The 15,286-nt window shown below is 39.5% G+C and overlaps 2 protein-coding genes across 2 annotated transcripts in view; both read left to right on the top strand.

The window, feature by feature from the left end:
- Positions 1–447: 447 nt before the first annotated feature.
- Positions 448–7,271, top strand: anxa3a (annexin A3a). Its single transcript, XM_076105021.1, has 13 exons — positions 448–462; positions 544–591; positions 681–768; positions 1,408–1,502; positions 1,962–2,075; positions 2,477–2,567; positions 2,691–2,770; positions 3,900–3,956; positions 4,054–4,147; positions 4,237–4,332; positions 5,192–5,250; positions 5,583–5,705; positions 7,209–7,271. Exons 1-13 carry the CDS (start codon positions 448–450, stop codon positions 7,269–7,271), a joined length of 1,023 nt encoding a protein of 340 aa, XP_075961136.1.
- Positions 7,272–14,002: 6,731 nt separating this feature from the next.
- The window catches only part of bmp2k (BMP2 inducible kinase), a 43,062-nt gene continuing 41,778 nt past the window's right edge, over positions 14,003–15,286 (top strand). The window contains exon 1 of the mRNA XM_076104233.1: positions 14,003–15,217. Coding sequence (XP_075960348.1) covers positions 15,070–15,217 — 148 coding nt within the window. The 5' untranslated portion in view covers positions 14,003–15,069. The remainder of the gene's footprint in view (positions 15,218–15,286) is intronic.

Here is a 15,286-nt window from a genome sequence, read left to right as displayed (position 1 = left end):
GGACACATAAAGGTAAATAATAGATAAATACGATGTATATATTATGTGAAAAGAATAGGTGTATTTACAAGCTAAACTTTATATAAATTAAAAAGCACCAATGGCCAACAATGAAATAAAAAGTTTTAAACTATACAAATAGTGGAAGGAAATAAATAAATGGATGAACATGGACTAAATGATTATGTATAGATGTTTATATATCCTACTTTATATGCAGAATGTACAATTATTATTAAAGGGAAAACGCATAGTAGACACAATGTGACATAAATAAAGCAGATTCTTCTATAAACGGCTCTCGTAAACTCTGTTTTATCATCATTTTATGAACACTTGCATTTGTGCTAGTTATTAATTAAATGGAGTTTGGTGAGAAAGAAACAAGCTTTCCTTCATAAATAACAATGAATGTGTTTTCCTCCAGAATAACTTCCTGTTGTGATCATGACGTCTTTGTGGGTAAGCAGAGTTCAGTCTTTTTGTTTAATTTATTTTACGATGAGGTTTTTGACTGATCGTACATTTTAAACTGTTCTGCAGGATGACTTGGACAGTCTTGTGAATTCCCCGTCCTCCTTCACAGCACCGGTAGGTCCAGCTAAAACTTTACATTTCAGGTTTTTCATTTATTACACAAATTACAAAAGAGATAAACGCATAAACTGTCTCTTCTTCAGACTGGGGAGAGAGGAACCATCAAGCCCAAAGCTAACTTTGATGCAGGAGAAGATGCTGCGGCTCTGGAGGAGGCCATCGAAGGACTCGGTACCAAAAACACAACATATTATATTGTTAAATATATAATCTGTGGATACACAAATTAACATAACTTGGTTTCATGACAGGGTATATTTTAGTTATTCACAAATGTACAGTCATCCACTGGTGTATTTTGAGATTAACATAGTATGCTAACATGCTAAAGTTCGGATGCTAATGTCCTAAATATAACAATAATGATAATCATCAAATATGTTAATATGGACTACTTGTACAATGGACACTTGGATAAGTTTCACATAACAAGCTAACTAGTGTTAAAAACATAAATACAGCACAGAATCATGTGCTATATTTTATGCTGATGCTAATTTAGCAGTGTTGGCAACATGCCGTGAACATATTAAAATGCTAATATTAGGATGCTAAATGTTACATGTTCAGGATGTTGCTAAAAATCAAATAGCTGTTGGCTACGTGATGGCATGTGTTGGAATGCTAACACATTAGCTCATTATCTTGCTACACTTCCTTACAAAGCCAGAACTGCTTTTTTTTTTTTTTTTTTTCTTTTGTCTGTTACGCAGACATTTGTCTGAAAATTGCTTTAAACTTGTATACTGTTCTTTTTTTATTAACTCCCTTTTTTTTCAATAATCTTGTTTTGTTTCTTAATTGTTTCAGGCACCAAAGAGAAGACTCTGATTGACATTTTGACCCATCGGAGCAGCGCTCAGAAGCAGCTCATTTGTGAAGCTTATCAGGAAGCCACGAGCAGAGTAAGAACGCCTCCTGTTGTCCTGCAGCCGATGCTGTTAACTAATTCTTCCTCTAATTTTGCAGCAGGTGTTGCAGATTGTTTCCATGAGCTCTTTGCAAGAAACTGTAGTCAATGTTAAATTTAAGAAAAATGAGTTGGTTTCTTTACTTTCATTTAAACGAGTCTAAAAGGTAAAAATAAGGCGGATTTTATACTCAACAGAACAGTTATATTATAATAATCTGAGTACCTGTCACCTGAGATTATTTATTTTTTTTATTGTGGGAGTTTCAACCAGAGCTGTTATCAGTTGCTTCACATTCTTTGCTTGAACACTTTATTAGATCTCGTCTCGTGCAGCTTCAACATGACGAACCGTTCTCATACTGTCGGTGCTGTGCGGTTCAGTTGGTGTCTGGCTGTATTTGCATGGGTGTGTTCGTGTTTGAAAAGTGACGGGTTGTGTTTTCCGTGTCAGACGTTGGTGGAGGACCTGAAAGGAGACACCACCGGGGACTTTGAGGAGCTGCTGGTGGCGCTCGCCACCCCTCCTGCAGCGTACGACTGCCATGAAGTGATGCGGGCCATGAGGGTCAGTTTTACACACTTATTAGATTTTATAAGATTAGATCAAAAGATTACAACAGAAGAAAAAATAAACTAAAAGGGTGAAACTATAAACAATAGTGATAAATATTAAGCACAAACTGTGCACCTGGGATTAGTTTTTGGCTAAAGTGAAATGTGTCTTTTGCTCTTCAATGTGTTCTTGTATTTAAGATTTATGGTTCAACCAGTTATTTAAGTTATTTTTAAGCAACTGAGCCATGAAATGTACGGTGAAGCTGCAACGATCAAGTGATGTTGTTTTTATCGTTTGCGAGGGACAGTAGCTCCCTGGTGAAAGTTAGACAGGACATCATTATCATGCGTTAAGTTGTGGTTCATTAAATCTCCTTCATGATGTAATAAAGGTGGTAACTGACGTTTCAGGGAGCTGGGACAAGCGACAGCGTCTTGATTGAAATCTTTGCCTCCAGATCCAACCAACAAATCAAAGCTCTCACTGACGTCTACCTGGAAGGTAAATAAAGCAAACGGCACGACGGTGAATGTTTCTGGAAAGTCCGAATTTCTTGTTTTTGTGACAGTTTAGTTTTCAAACATCAGAATCACGAGTTTGTCTTTTGATGTTTTTCTCTCACAGAAACGGAGAAGAAGTTGACCCTCGACCTGAAGACGGAAGTTTCCGGGGACTTTTCCACAGCGCTGCTGCTCCTGGCCGAGGTTTGTCATCGCAAAGTAAAAGCTGTGAAGAGTCGGTCAGATATACAATTCTATCTTATTTAACTTGCATCAGACCAGAGTCTGTGTGAGAGACGGACGCAGTCGATGGATCATAAAGTAAAACCTCAGTCTGGATGGAATGAACAAGTTGTGGCGACACTTTCTATGATGCCCATGTCTGTAAAGCGTTCTAAATAAATGATGTGTTATAACCTGCTTATAGCGCTGTATAGTTATAACCATTCATAATTATTTATAGCAATAATCTGTAATGTATTACAAAGTATTTTATAATGAATTAGAAGGGCACATATAATACTTCATAACTGTTGATGTTCTGTTTCAGTTGAAATGCATTATAATATTACTTTATGATTATACGTTACTATAAGCAGCCATTGTTGGCTTTAAGTAAAGTAAAAACAATTATATATATATATATATATATATATATTTGCAAGAAAACACTCAACTTTACTTTTGTAACTGTATAATTTCCATTAAGCACTCATAAATATTCATAATGCTTTATAACATTAATATATGTTAATGTTATAAATCATCATAACAGCATTTTATAATAACTTATAGGGTCAAGTGTCATATTAGTTAATATTATTTGCTGGTCATTTAAAAAAAAAAAAGCTGTAATACATTGTGATCTCTTTTATAATGTGACTATAAATGAATGTTCATTGTTTGCTTTAAGTAAATTGATAAAAATATCATTACATCTCCAAGAACAAAAAATGTAAAATTAATTTGAATCTCTTCCCTGAGATAATTTAAAAAAGATAAATACATAGATGTATATTTAAAAAAAAAAAGATATAATAATGGTTGGACATAAAACAAAGAGGAAAAAGGGCAACGTGACAAATCTTTAATTGGGAGGGTGAATACACTCCCTTAGTCACATTCGTCATCTGAACAGTCGTCATAATTACTCAACATAAAGGAATAAACAAGTTCTGTTGGTTTGAACAAGGCTTGTCTGCACAGTAGGAGTTTGTAGATGTTGAGTCAACAGTGAGTTTTTAGTTTATACTTGAAGTGTTTAAAGAGGGAAGAGAACAGAGTGGCTGATGTTGGTTTTTAAGTTATTAAATAATTAAAGTTTTGTTTTCAGGGCGAGAGGGACGAGAACACCACAGTAGATGCGGGGAAAGCAAAAGAAGACGCCGAGGTGCAGTTTGATGTGTGACCTTGATTCATAGTGAAAGTGTGTATAATGTATAATCTGTCTCTCTATATGTTGAGTGTTTTTGTTTCGTTCTACACAGGCCCTCTACGATGCCGGGGAGAAGAAGTGGGGCACGGATGAATCTAAATTTGTTGACATCCTCTGCCAGAGAAGTATTCCTCAACTGAGACAAAGTACGTCACAACTTATATCGTGTTTAATCTAAACTACACTCGAGTTCTTACAAACAGAATGAGAAAGTGAGACCGTTTCTCTCGTGCAGCTCTTGTTGAATACAAGAACATCAGTGGAAAGACTCTGCAGCAAAGCATTGAAGGAGAGATGACGGGGGAGCTGGAGGAGCTGCTGGTGGCAATCGGTTTGTGCTCGAACTTTATATTCTAACATGTTATTATCGACTTTAATGCCAGAAGTTTGTGGACTAAATCAGCAGCAGATCAATGACTGTTTTTGGATTACATGTTCAACAGTCACACATGGGAACGGTCACATACTTTTGGTCTTTGGTGCAAATCCCCAAGAGTGAATTTACTGCGTTAGACAATAGACTTTATATGGCCGACGCCATCTTTGTTTTTACCCGTTACCAGCGTTGTTTTTGGCAGTCGCCATCTTGATGTTTTTGTGTCGTTTGGTTGCAAAATGGCAACTGAACACTGACTAAGACATTTTTAGGAGACCAATATGTTACAATTAACCTTCATGAACTGAAAACACACTGAAAGGGTTAAAGTTGTAAGACGAAAACACAGACAGCTCCCAGATAATGTCATGTTATTCACCGTGTAGCCCCGCCCTAAAGCATCCCCTGCTTTATGGTCTGTTTGACTCTAAATGGACCATAATGTACTAAATGAACATCATGCTGTATTGAAGAAGACTTGAAACTAGAGATTGAGACCGTAAACTCATGTTTACAATGTTTACTGAGGTAATAAATCAAGAGAGAAGTAGAGTCATTTTCTCAGACTTCTATACAACCAGAGGAGTCGCCCCCTGGTGGACACTAGAGAGAATGCAGCTTTAACACACGAAGCTTTGACTGCTCTTCAGACCTGAAGGTTGTCGCCTGAGTTGATTATGGCTTTTTTAAATTAAATAAATATTTGGCAACAAAACTGCACCTTTTCTCTTTTAGAAAAATATCAGCCTTTCATCTTTTGTATAAATGCTGTTTCTCACCACATTGTTGTGTTCAACTTTTGTTTCTCCTCCAGTGAAATGTGTGAAGAGCGTGCCGGCCTACTTTGCAGAACGCCTGTATGAGAGCATGAAGGTGAATATACTGTTTTTGCACACGTCTTAGTCGTGGATCATTGGACAAACAAGATCCACGTCAACAGCAACATGGTGACGTTTACTGGAGAAAGTACATCCCATAATAAGAAGCTGTTCAGCAGAGAGGATTCTAAGAGGAAATGTCTTTCTTTAGTGGTTGAGCAGTATTAAAGATGAGCTCCGGTTTACTGCACGCTGCTGAATTATTTCTATTGAGTGTCTGAAGAAGAGACTATAGTGCCACTTTAGTCTTATGTTCTAGAGAGAGGTCAGCAGTACTAATGTAGGGTGAGTGCAGGATAAGTGTTGAAACATTGTGTGTGTTGTCAGGGTGCTGGAACAGACGAGTCCACTCTGAACCGGATCATGGTGAGCCGGTCTGAGATCGACCTGCTGGACATCAGAGCCGAGTTCAAGAAGCTCTACGAATACTCTCTGCACTCTGCCATCAAGGTGAGGAACTATGAATGTGTGTTAAACGTATAGATTATGTAATGACCAGTTGTTCCAGCTTAATGGGATCCTTGCATAGATTTTGTCTCCGCACAGTTTGCAGTAACATAAATTCAGACGGAGCCTGACTGGTTCTGGTCTCGGTGGATTTACTGTCTGAGGTTTCATGAGTCATCAGATTTTAAAGAGTGATTATATTTGGCAAGCCACTCTGATACCCGTCAAGCCAAATGTATATTTAAATATGAATAACGCAGAAGACAAAAGACTGTTCGGAGACAAAATGACTAATCGGCTGAATAACTGTGAAATAGAACGAGGCCCTGAACACATCGTCTGTTTACTCAAAACTAATCTGTTATTAAAATTAAAGGCGGGTTGGTGATCTTCAGAAAGTTGTAAGAGTACGCTAGATTTTAAAAACTGTCCAAGCTCAGTGTTGCCAACTCTTCTCCAATGAAAGCAGCAGCAGCTCTGCAGGCTGAGGTCCATCAGGACCAAGACCTCACGCTGCAAAACCATTTATTCCCATCTGCAGTTGGGCTCATCAATAAAACCCCCGACCTCCTCTGACTCTCACACTTACATCAACAGGACAATTTGTTAGTTACACACCCTTTGCACAAGTCTTCTCTATTATTATACACTTTGACCTTTAATAGATACTTGTTTTAACATGCTCCCTTTTGTTTGTTTACCATATTTTATTGTAAATTTTTTAAATTACATCTTATACTATTGTACTGCGTTTACTGTTATGCACAAAGCCAGATTCCTTGTACCTGTAACGTACTTGGCAATGAAACCGTTTCCGATTACAAAAGTCACTAAATCTGGCGAAAGTCGGCAACACTGATTTCTCTTCAGGCCTCCCTCCAAAGCCACGCCCCCAAAATGATCATTATGAACGTAAACAACAAACGTTGGTACTGTTGGTACTGTTGGTACTGTTGGTACTGGTAGACAGACAGGTAGCGTCCAGCGACCGCTACAGACTAAATCATTTTTTCTTTTTCTAGTTGTAATGAGACTTTAACCTAAAAGATCACCAGCCCTGCCTTTTTAAATAACAGTTGATGGGACTTTCCTAACTCTTTGGAATAAACCCAAAAACAAAGTATTTATTGACGAGCGATACGCCTTCATGATTGGCTGTCGGGGTGTTTTCTATCCGCTCTCTTATTTTGCTGCTTGTGGATCTGGTCTCGAGTCCTGAGATTTAAAACCACACACAATCCGATTCATTTGATTTAATCTATAATAACACATCGTGCTTTATTGGCAGATTTTCATATTGTATTATCTGAAAAGTAACGAAGGCTGTCTGATAAAAAGTATTTCCCTCTTTGATGTAGTAGATAAGTATTATGTAGCATCAAATGGAAATACTTGAGTATAAGTACCTCCAGACCTTTACTTGGAGTAAAGGTAGCGTCCCACCACTGCTGGTGTGTTTGGTGTGAAGACACTCTTTCTCCTGGCTTGTGTTGTTGTGTCCTCCAGTCGGATGTGTCGGGCGTCCTGGGGGACTGTGTGGAGGCCATCTGTGGAGGAGACGACGATTAGATAACACCCGAGTCCACCTGAAGAAGAAACCTGCTTCCTCTGTAACTGCTCTATACTTTTACTTTTCATCTTCAAACTACTAACCGATAATGACGACGGTGCATATCATTAAAGACCTCAACATCAAACTGGAGATTTAATGTAAAGTTCTGTTTTTGTTTCAGTCTGATTCCCGAGGGGACTATGAAAAGACTCTGAAAAAACTATGTGGAGGAAAAGATGAGTAGCGTCGACATGTTGCCTTTATTAGGAAACGACTTCCTGAACTTGCACGTGGACTTTATTTATTGGGGAGGAACCAAAAAAATATATATATTAAGAAAAAAAGCAATGTTCTGTATACCTTTATTACATTCATGCTTTATTTGTTACTTTTCTTCTGCCTGATAACTCTCCAAATATAGAAGATGATAAACATGGGCGGGACAGTAGAAGTAGCAGAAAGTGACTATGTGATAGAAATAACAAGTTTATCTCTATAATATAAGATAAACATCAACTCTGCATGTTTGTTCACTGTGTGAGAAGGCATCATTTAAACATAATGAAATAAAACATAATTGATGGAAATTGATAATGGGTTTTTGGTAACTGTGTGATGGATTCATTTATTATTTTATTATTAAATTATTTCTTAACCTGTAATTGTAGCTAAACTATTTATTAAAAGGAAACTTCCTGGGAAGTTATAGAACATATTTGTCAATTTCTGCTGCATAACACAGCTTCACCACCACAATAGAAGACTAATTAAAACTGATTATTACTTTAAAAGTCTGTTACAATAAGTGTGAGGAGACATTGCTGCAGTTAGTATTGTATTTATAAATGGAGAAAATAAATTGTCGGATGAAATGCTATATTTCAGCTCTTTACTCTTCTGTCTCCCTCTTGTGTCTTTGTAACAGAAATAATCATTAAAAATAACTCATGAAATGTTTTTCAGAATCGTCTTCACACGACCTGTTAACAGTCTTGTAGTCACCAGCAGGGGGCTCCACTGACTCAGCAGCCGGTTGTAAAGGGCTCCAGGGGGCTTAAAGAGACTTCCAGAGGACATTTATGAGGAAACTCTGAACTGTGGAGATGAATGGAAGTGTTTCACTCAATCATTCAAGGAGATGCACAGAAATGTTTCATCTTATGTGACCGTGATGGGCTTCGTATGGAAAACTCCAGATTCGGAGTCTTTGCTTTTTATTTAGTGTCATTCAGATGTTTTATTTATTGTCCAAAGTATCTTGAATGTTAAATTGAATCTTGAGGTATTAGCTGCAAAGACTAAAACACATCTGCTCTTAAAAAATAGAAGTAAAACAATCTGGTTCATTTTACACAAAAGCAAATAACTTGAGGTTATTGTTTAGTTAAATAATAATAACCACAATATTGATAATCATAGTATACTATAATCATAACGACAATAACACGTATTTATAGAGGACTTTTCGTGGGACTCAAAGACGCTCTACATAGTAAAAAATAAATGATGCAACACACTTAAGACATTAAAGTTCTGAGAAGGTGAGTTCTGATTTGGCGTTTAATGTGATCAGAAATGAAGTGCTCGAATGTACCAAAAACATGCAGCAACAAAAACAAGTACTTTGAAAAGTGGACTTCTTTCTTGTCTTCATATATATGTACAAAGTTAAATAAACAGTTATTTGTTTTCATGTCTCACATATCTGATGGTATGTTGGAGACCGAAGTCTGATGTATTCTGGTGATTGAAACCAAAGCAAACATGGGTTTTGCATGTAATGTCTCCCCTTAGGAATATTACGATGCAAGTACTTTTGTACTTCAACAAAATGTTGAAAAGCAGGATTTTCACATGTAACAGAGTATTTCTGGTATTGCCAAAAGATCTGAGCAGTTCTCTAACCTCTGCAAAACACCGACGTCAGAGCTGCACGGAGTGACGAGAGAAAAGGTCAAATCGCACCACAACTCTGTCCTCTGCATCTCCCCGAGTCAGCAGTTCTGCTGTCAGTGTCAACAAAACCAAAGTAGTGAGAGAGAGCAAGGCTGCTGGATCACCAAAACAATTCAAGATGCTTCACATTATGCTTTAAGGTCTTTTCTCCTATTTATGCCTCTGTTCTTTCATTTCCTTGCTTTTTTTTATTGTACGTATGCATGTTCTTTCTTTTTTTTATCATTTATAGTAATCTGGAAATGAAAGCATGGATCGGTTTCTATGGCCTCGACATAAAATCCTCAGACGGAATAAACTGTTTCATAAATTCCTGTATATTTTATTAATGCTGTAAAACACGTGCGCTGCAGCCTTGTGGCCCCCTCCAAATGAAAGCCATTCATCGTCTCTCTGCCAGTCTTTTCAGTCCTGCAGGGAGCCGACCGTTAAACTCGGGGGGGCCAGACTATTGAGGTGGACGAGAGCCCCGAAGGCAAAGACGTTTTCCTCATTAAAGCCGAAGTAATCACCCAGACTCCTTCACTCTGCCCCCCCCCCCCCCCCCCCCCCCCCCCCCACCACCACTCCACCCTGTCACAACCCCTGCCCTTCCCTCTGTATCTGAGCTGAAGGAAAACAGGAAGAGGCCTACATTCACACATCTTCATATTCTGACAGCTTCACAACCCCCGCGTGTGTGTCTGTGTGTTCATCCAGTATGATGGTCAAACAGGAGGTTATCAGCACAAAATATATTTAAAAACACTCTTATCACGAGCCATGTTGTGTGACCTATTTAAAGACAGACTGTTAAACGTAACCCCAGAGTTTTTGCTGAAGTGCCTCTACCCTGAAAATTAAAAAACACAAATATTGACAATTTGTATAGTTTATTGTTATTATTTATTTTATTTTATTTGTTGTGGCTCAAGGTGGGGCGGCGCCCTAGCGCCCTCTATTGACCAGCCGCCACTGATAGATAGCATGTTAGCGTTTTAGCCCTTGGTTGCACTGATTGTTTTCTTGTTTGGTGGGTGCGGTTTACACATTATGAAGCGTTGCGTTGTGCTCTGTCGCTATAGAATAAAGAGTAAGGGGTATATATGAATAAGGTTTAGGCTAACTCTGTAAGTTACGCTAAAGCATTTAGCTAACTACAGTAGCTGGCTAACACATAGCTAAAATGTGCCTGCTAACAGCTTGCAAACTTGTCAGATCATCCTTTTAATTATCTGCAGCAATCTAACGTTTTTAAATAGCTTCATGAATTTTGTATGCATTACAGGCCTTGGTTGCATATTTCGGCGCCAATTGTTTCCCCTCCGGTGGGCGTGGTTTACACAGTACAAAGTGTTGCGCTCTTTCGCTATCGAATAAAACATAAGGGGCAGATATATGCTCTAGGCTATATTTCTGTAAGTTAAGTTAAAGCATTTTGACAGTATGCAACTTTTGTTAGAAATGTGGATAAATCAGAAGGCTATGCAGTATAATGTTTGCAAGTGCCTTAGCTAACTACAGAAGCTTGCTAATAAATAGCTAATATTAGCTTGCTAACAGCTTTCTAACTTGTCCTATCATCATTTGTATTATTAACTGCACCTGGTAGACATAAGGTGCTAAAATACAACTTTGACAAACTGAAATCTAACTTTTTTTAGAGCTACATGCATTAAGTTTACGTTTCAGCCCTTGCGTGCATATTATGGCGCCAATTGTGTTCCACTCTGGTGGGAGTGATTTTTAATAGTTGTGCTATGTTGCTATAGAGTGAACATTAAGGGTTGGATCTAAATACGCTAAGATGCAACAGCTTGGTTCCATGTTTACTTCCCATCATTCACATACACTGCAAACAGGAAGTAAACTGGGAAACATCTGTAATGTTTACGTTTTCATCTGTGAAATGGTCTTTGAACAATGGTAGCCTATAAGACTGACTGAGACATATATACAGTATGGACAGTGGGCAAAATATAAAGAATACATAGTTATTTTTACACATGATAGATGGCAATAGATGTTTTTGAGCAGCTGCTGTATTTTATGTTAATCCTTTACTGAGTTTTTACTGACCTTGTGCCCTTTTCTCATGACCTAATCACATTCCCCCAGACATTCCTACATAGACTGATAGCTCTGTTATCGTACTGGTGAAGTCTTGCGTTTAGCATCACTGTGGTTCTTTGTATCCGGCTGCATGAAGCCTTTAATTAGTGACTGTATCTTCTGTGACAGTGTGCTCTCACAGCGGCGCTCCAGCGAAGAAAACGTAACTCAAAGGGAGAAACACTAGGAAATGTAGGCCAAGTTCATCCGCGCTCGCTCCAACACTAGTGTGTGTGATGCCAAGTGTAAAAAAAGTGAACAGACCAGAATTCAAGAGCAGAGCTTTTTTATCCCTCCTGACACGAATCCAGGAAATGTAAACTCGTCCGTGAAATTTACCCCAATTATATTCTTCCCAAGTGAAGAGTCTCCATTCATAAACTGGACTGTCATTCAGAGGTACAGCACAGACCAGCTCTGCACTGCTTCTCTGTGTGACGATGAATGGAGACTACGAGTGAGGCTGCTGGTCGGGTATATTCAGGACACGGGGATTTCTTCAACCCCTTAAACAATTAATATCCGCCTTAAATTCCCTGCAGAAGTCTGCAAAATCTCCACCAAAAAAAGATCCTTTAAGATCTCAAAGGTCTCAAAGTTTCCCCCTTTTTCACACTTTAAGGTCGGAAAGATTATGTTACTCCACTGTCGGTATAGTATAACATACTGTATATTCATGCTGTTGAATATTCAAAGACAAGACTCCTTGGTTTTAATCAAATTTTGTGCATAATTTTAACACATTTCCACGAAATCCACTTTGACAAACGTAGTGCCTTTTAAAACGTTGGCATCTCAAGATTCTTCAACGAAGGGATCATTTTAATACTTTTCTGCAACACATACGTTTGTAAAGATTTGTAAAGAAGACGGTGATCTCTGACCCCTTAAAACAAAAGCCTCTTACAGACTTGTGACCCTTTATCATACGTAGGTTATAATCTTTGTATGGACATGAAATGTCAGCAGTTAACAAACGAGTGATTTAAGGAGACTCAAAGATGTGCATTAAAACGTCACAATAATAACAATTGGTCTTCATTATCTCTGTATTCACCTTGAGACCCCTCTTGGGTATAGAGGACTAAATCTCTTATTATAATAAATGAATGAATGAATAAATAAATAAATGACAAACTTGCTCTCAAAATCTAGTAGACTTCAGGACAATTCTCATATTTTATCTGGTGTTTCAGATCAGTTCACTTCCGCTAATTACTCATAACGAGAAACTGATTGAGAAAAGAATATATATATATATTTGTGGGGCCTTTGAAATAATGTAGAATGTTATATTATTATTTTTCCTGCTTTGAAAGGTTAACTCTGAATTGTAGTTGTGAATTGGTTTTGCATTTTAAACTCCCATTAGGAGACTCCCCTTGACTGCGCCCTAAACTTCTAGGAGGTCAGAGGTCAGCATAAACCTCACACACACGCACACACACACACACACAAACAGCCAGATAACAATAAGTGTCGTCCCCCCCCCCCCCGCCCTGCAGAAACAGGATGTTTCCAGACATGGGGGTCTGTACCGTCATGTGATCCCGCTCTGCTCCTCCTCATCTCTTATGTAATCCCCATCTCAGCCATGTGCTCCCCCTATAACCACTATAACCACTGACTGAGTGTGGTAATGGTGACACATTGATTCACCTCTAGTAACCGACGTGGAGGCGACATTTGGTTGATGGTGCACTTTGAGTTTTAAACCACGAAAGGAATGAGACACAGCACGACGAGGTGGAATCTCCAGCCTACACCACATGTGTTTTGTTCATAAAGCCTGTAGTTCACAGAGCCAGCTGTCACACCACTTCCTCATTGGCTGTCTGGTGATAAATTACATTGTTTTTTCCACTGCGGATAGTCATTAAAATAGAAGGGGGTGTCGTGAGATCCATTTGCACATACTGAGGAAGTAATAGTCTTTAATAACCCAGCAAAGACACAGTTTTGATTTGTGATTTTTAATAATGAACAACATAATGACTCTGACTGAGGATGTTCCTTTAGCGTGAGCCTGAGGTTTGTTTGTTTCTCAATGCACTGCATTCTTTCCAGCCTCTCCTCCTTCCTCAACCAGACTGTTCAGTCTGTCTGTCACTCACGCCGCCCATCATAGATGAGCATTGTCTGTACGCTTTGTGTGGAAGCCCATTGCTACCAAGGGAAGAAAAAAAATGAATGAAAGTCAAAGCATTAGAAATAAATACTGATGGTAAGTCATAGCTTTAGTTAGTTCATCCGCATCCTTGTTTGTTGTACCAACCGGTGAAATAATTTTTGTAATTAAATTAAATTTAATGCAATGTGTGTCCACTGCTGCTTTATTTTTAGTGTCTTATAAACCCATGAGGGTTGCGCACGTTACGTGCATGAGACGAAAATAAATATATCAATCAATCAAATTTCATTTACAGGTACAGTGGATGTACAATGTTAGTTTTAGTGGATTATTTTATCACACAACAGGTTTACAGACGTTTTGAGAAAAAAACTGTGTTTTGACACATGTCCTATTTTTGACTTAGTAAATACATTTTTTTTTATTGTGTATAATTTCATTCATTCATTTCTGTCTTCTTGGCACTAATGGGCTTCCATACTTTCTCCATTTACACCAATCATAACAATAGGAGGGGGCGGGGCCACGTCACGTTAGGTTGTCCCCCTCATTGGGTAAATAGCAAACACCACCCACTTATTTTGTAGACTGCCGTTGGGGGAGTCACGCGAAGTTTAGCGTTAGCGAAGCTCCAAACAAAATGACACAGACGTGAGAGGAGATGACCCAGGTGAACCCGATGAAACCGTCTTCGCTGGGAGGGTTTCCGATGAGACACAGACGCTTTCTCTGTTAGCCCACCTGCACTCGGGTGTTGGCTCGGCTCGTGGAGGGAACCGCTGCGGCTAACGAGCTAACTAGCCGCCGTCGCCTGGAGTGGAACGAGTCGTGGTGTGTGAAGCTTAACGAAGACTGTTGGAACCGCTGTGGCTGCTAGCGAAGTTCGCTAGCCGCTAACTACCCGCAGCAGCTAGCGAAGCTTGTTAGCCGCCAACTACCCGCCGCTGCTAGCGAAGCTAACGAGCTAACTAGTCGGCGTCTCCTGAGTGGAAGTGGAGCAAGTCGCGGTGTGTGGAGCTTAACGGCTACCGAGGCGACGGTTGGAACCGCTGCGGCTGCTAGCGAAGCGTGTTCGTTAGCCGCTAACCAACCGCCCGCAACAGCTAACGAGCTAACTAGCCGGCGTGGAAGTGGAACGAGTCGCGCGGTGTGTGTGTGAGAAGTGAAGCTAACGGCTCCGAGGCAACGGTTGGTGGGCTGGATATATATTTTCTTTCCGGAGGGATTCGTTGCCACCGAAGGAGGTTGTTATCATCAACACTGCTGCCATATTCTCATTATCGGCGTGTAGCGTCTTGACTGCACTCCTCCTTGTCTCCATGCTAGTAGCAACGGCTGCACTGATGTGCCACATTTAGCCAACGAACCTATCACATTTTTTGGGGTTGTTTTTGGACATTTTGCGAGTGTACGCGGTACTAGCTTTTTGTTGTATCAACTGTACTTTGATGTCGTGTCACCCGACAGCTAGTAGTCCCTCCAAAAGAACCAGACGCGGAGCATGCAGGAGGAGAAAAGACTTCAGATAAGTAGATAAGGAGAGTTAACGTGTGTGTGTGTGTGTGTGGTTAATCTACCACCAAAAAACAAAAAGGGAGAGGTGAAATTTTGGTGACTGAGAAGAAAAAGTAAAAAGGATGAAGAAGTTTTCCAGGATGCCAAAGTCCGAGAGCGGCGGGCTCGGCGGAGGAGCGTCTGGGTCCAGCTCCGGAGTCGGCAGCTACTTCGGGAAAGTGTTCGCAGTCGGCCGGTATCAAGTCACCGTGGATGAGCTCATTGCGGAGGGTATGTGCCCGCAGATTACTAGTCTTACTGTGTGTGTGTGTGTGTGTGTGTGTGTTAACATTGTTTTGT

This window comes from Anarhichas minor, unplaced genomic scaffold, assembly GCF_050575085.1.
Source record: "Anarhichas minor isolate MPS153535 unplaced genomic scaffold, ASM5057508v1 ptg000030l, whole genome shotgun sequence".
NCBI classification, from domain to species: Eukaryota; Metazoa; Chordata; class Actinopteri; order Perciformes; family Anarhichadidae; genus Anarhichas; species Anarhichas minor.
Note: the sequence above shows the minus strand (reverse complement) of the source record. Positions and strands in the feature narration are given on the sequence as shown.

Excerpts from the sequence above, each read along its gene's own strand:
- anxa3a (XM_076105021.1), top strand. Across the intron at positions 769-1,407 it reads GGAGGCCATCGAAGGACTCG|GCACCAAAGAGAAGACTCTG; the intron begins GTACCAAAAACA and ends TAATTGTTTCAG. Across the intron at positions 5,251-5,582 it reads GCCTGTATGAGAGCATGAAG|GGTGCTGGAACAGACGAGTC; the intron begins GTGAATATACTG and ends GTGTGTTGTCAG.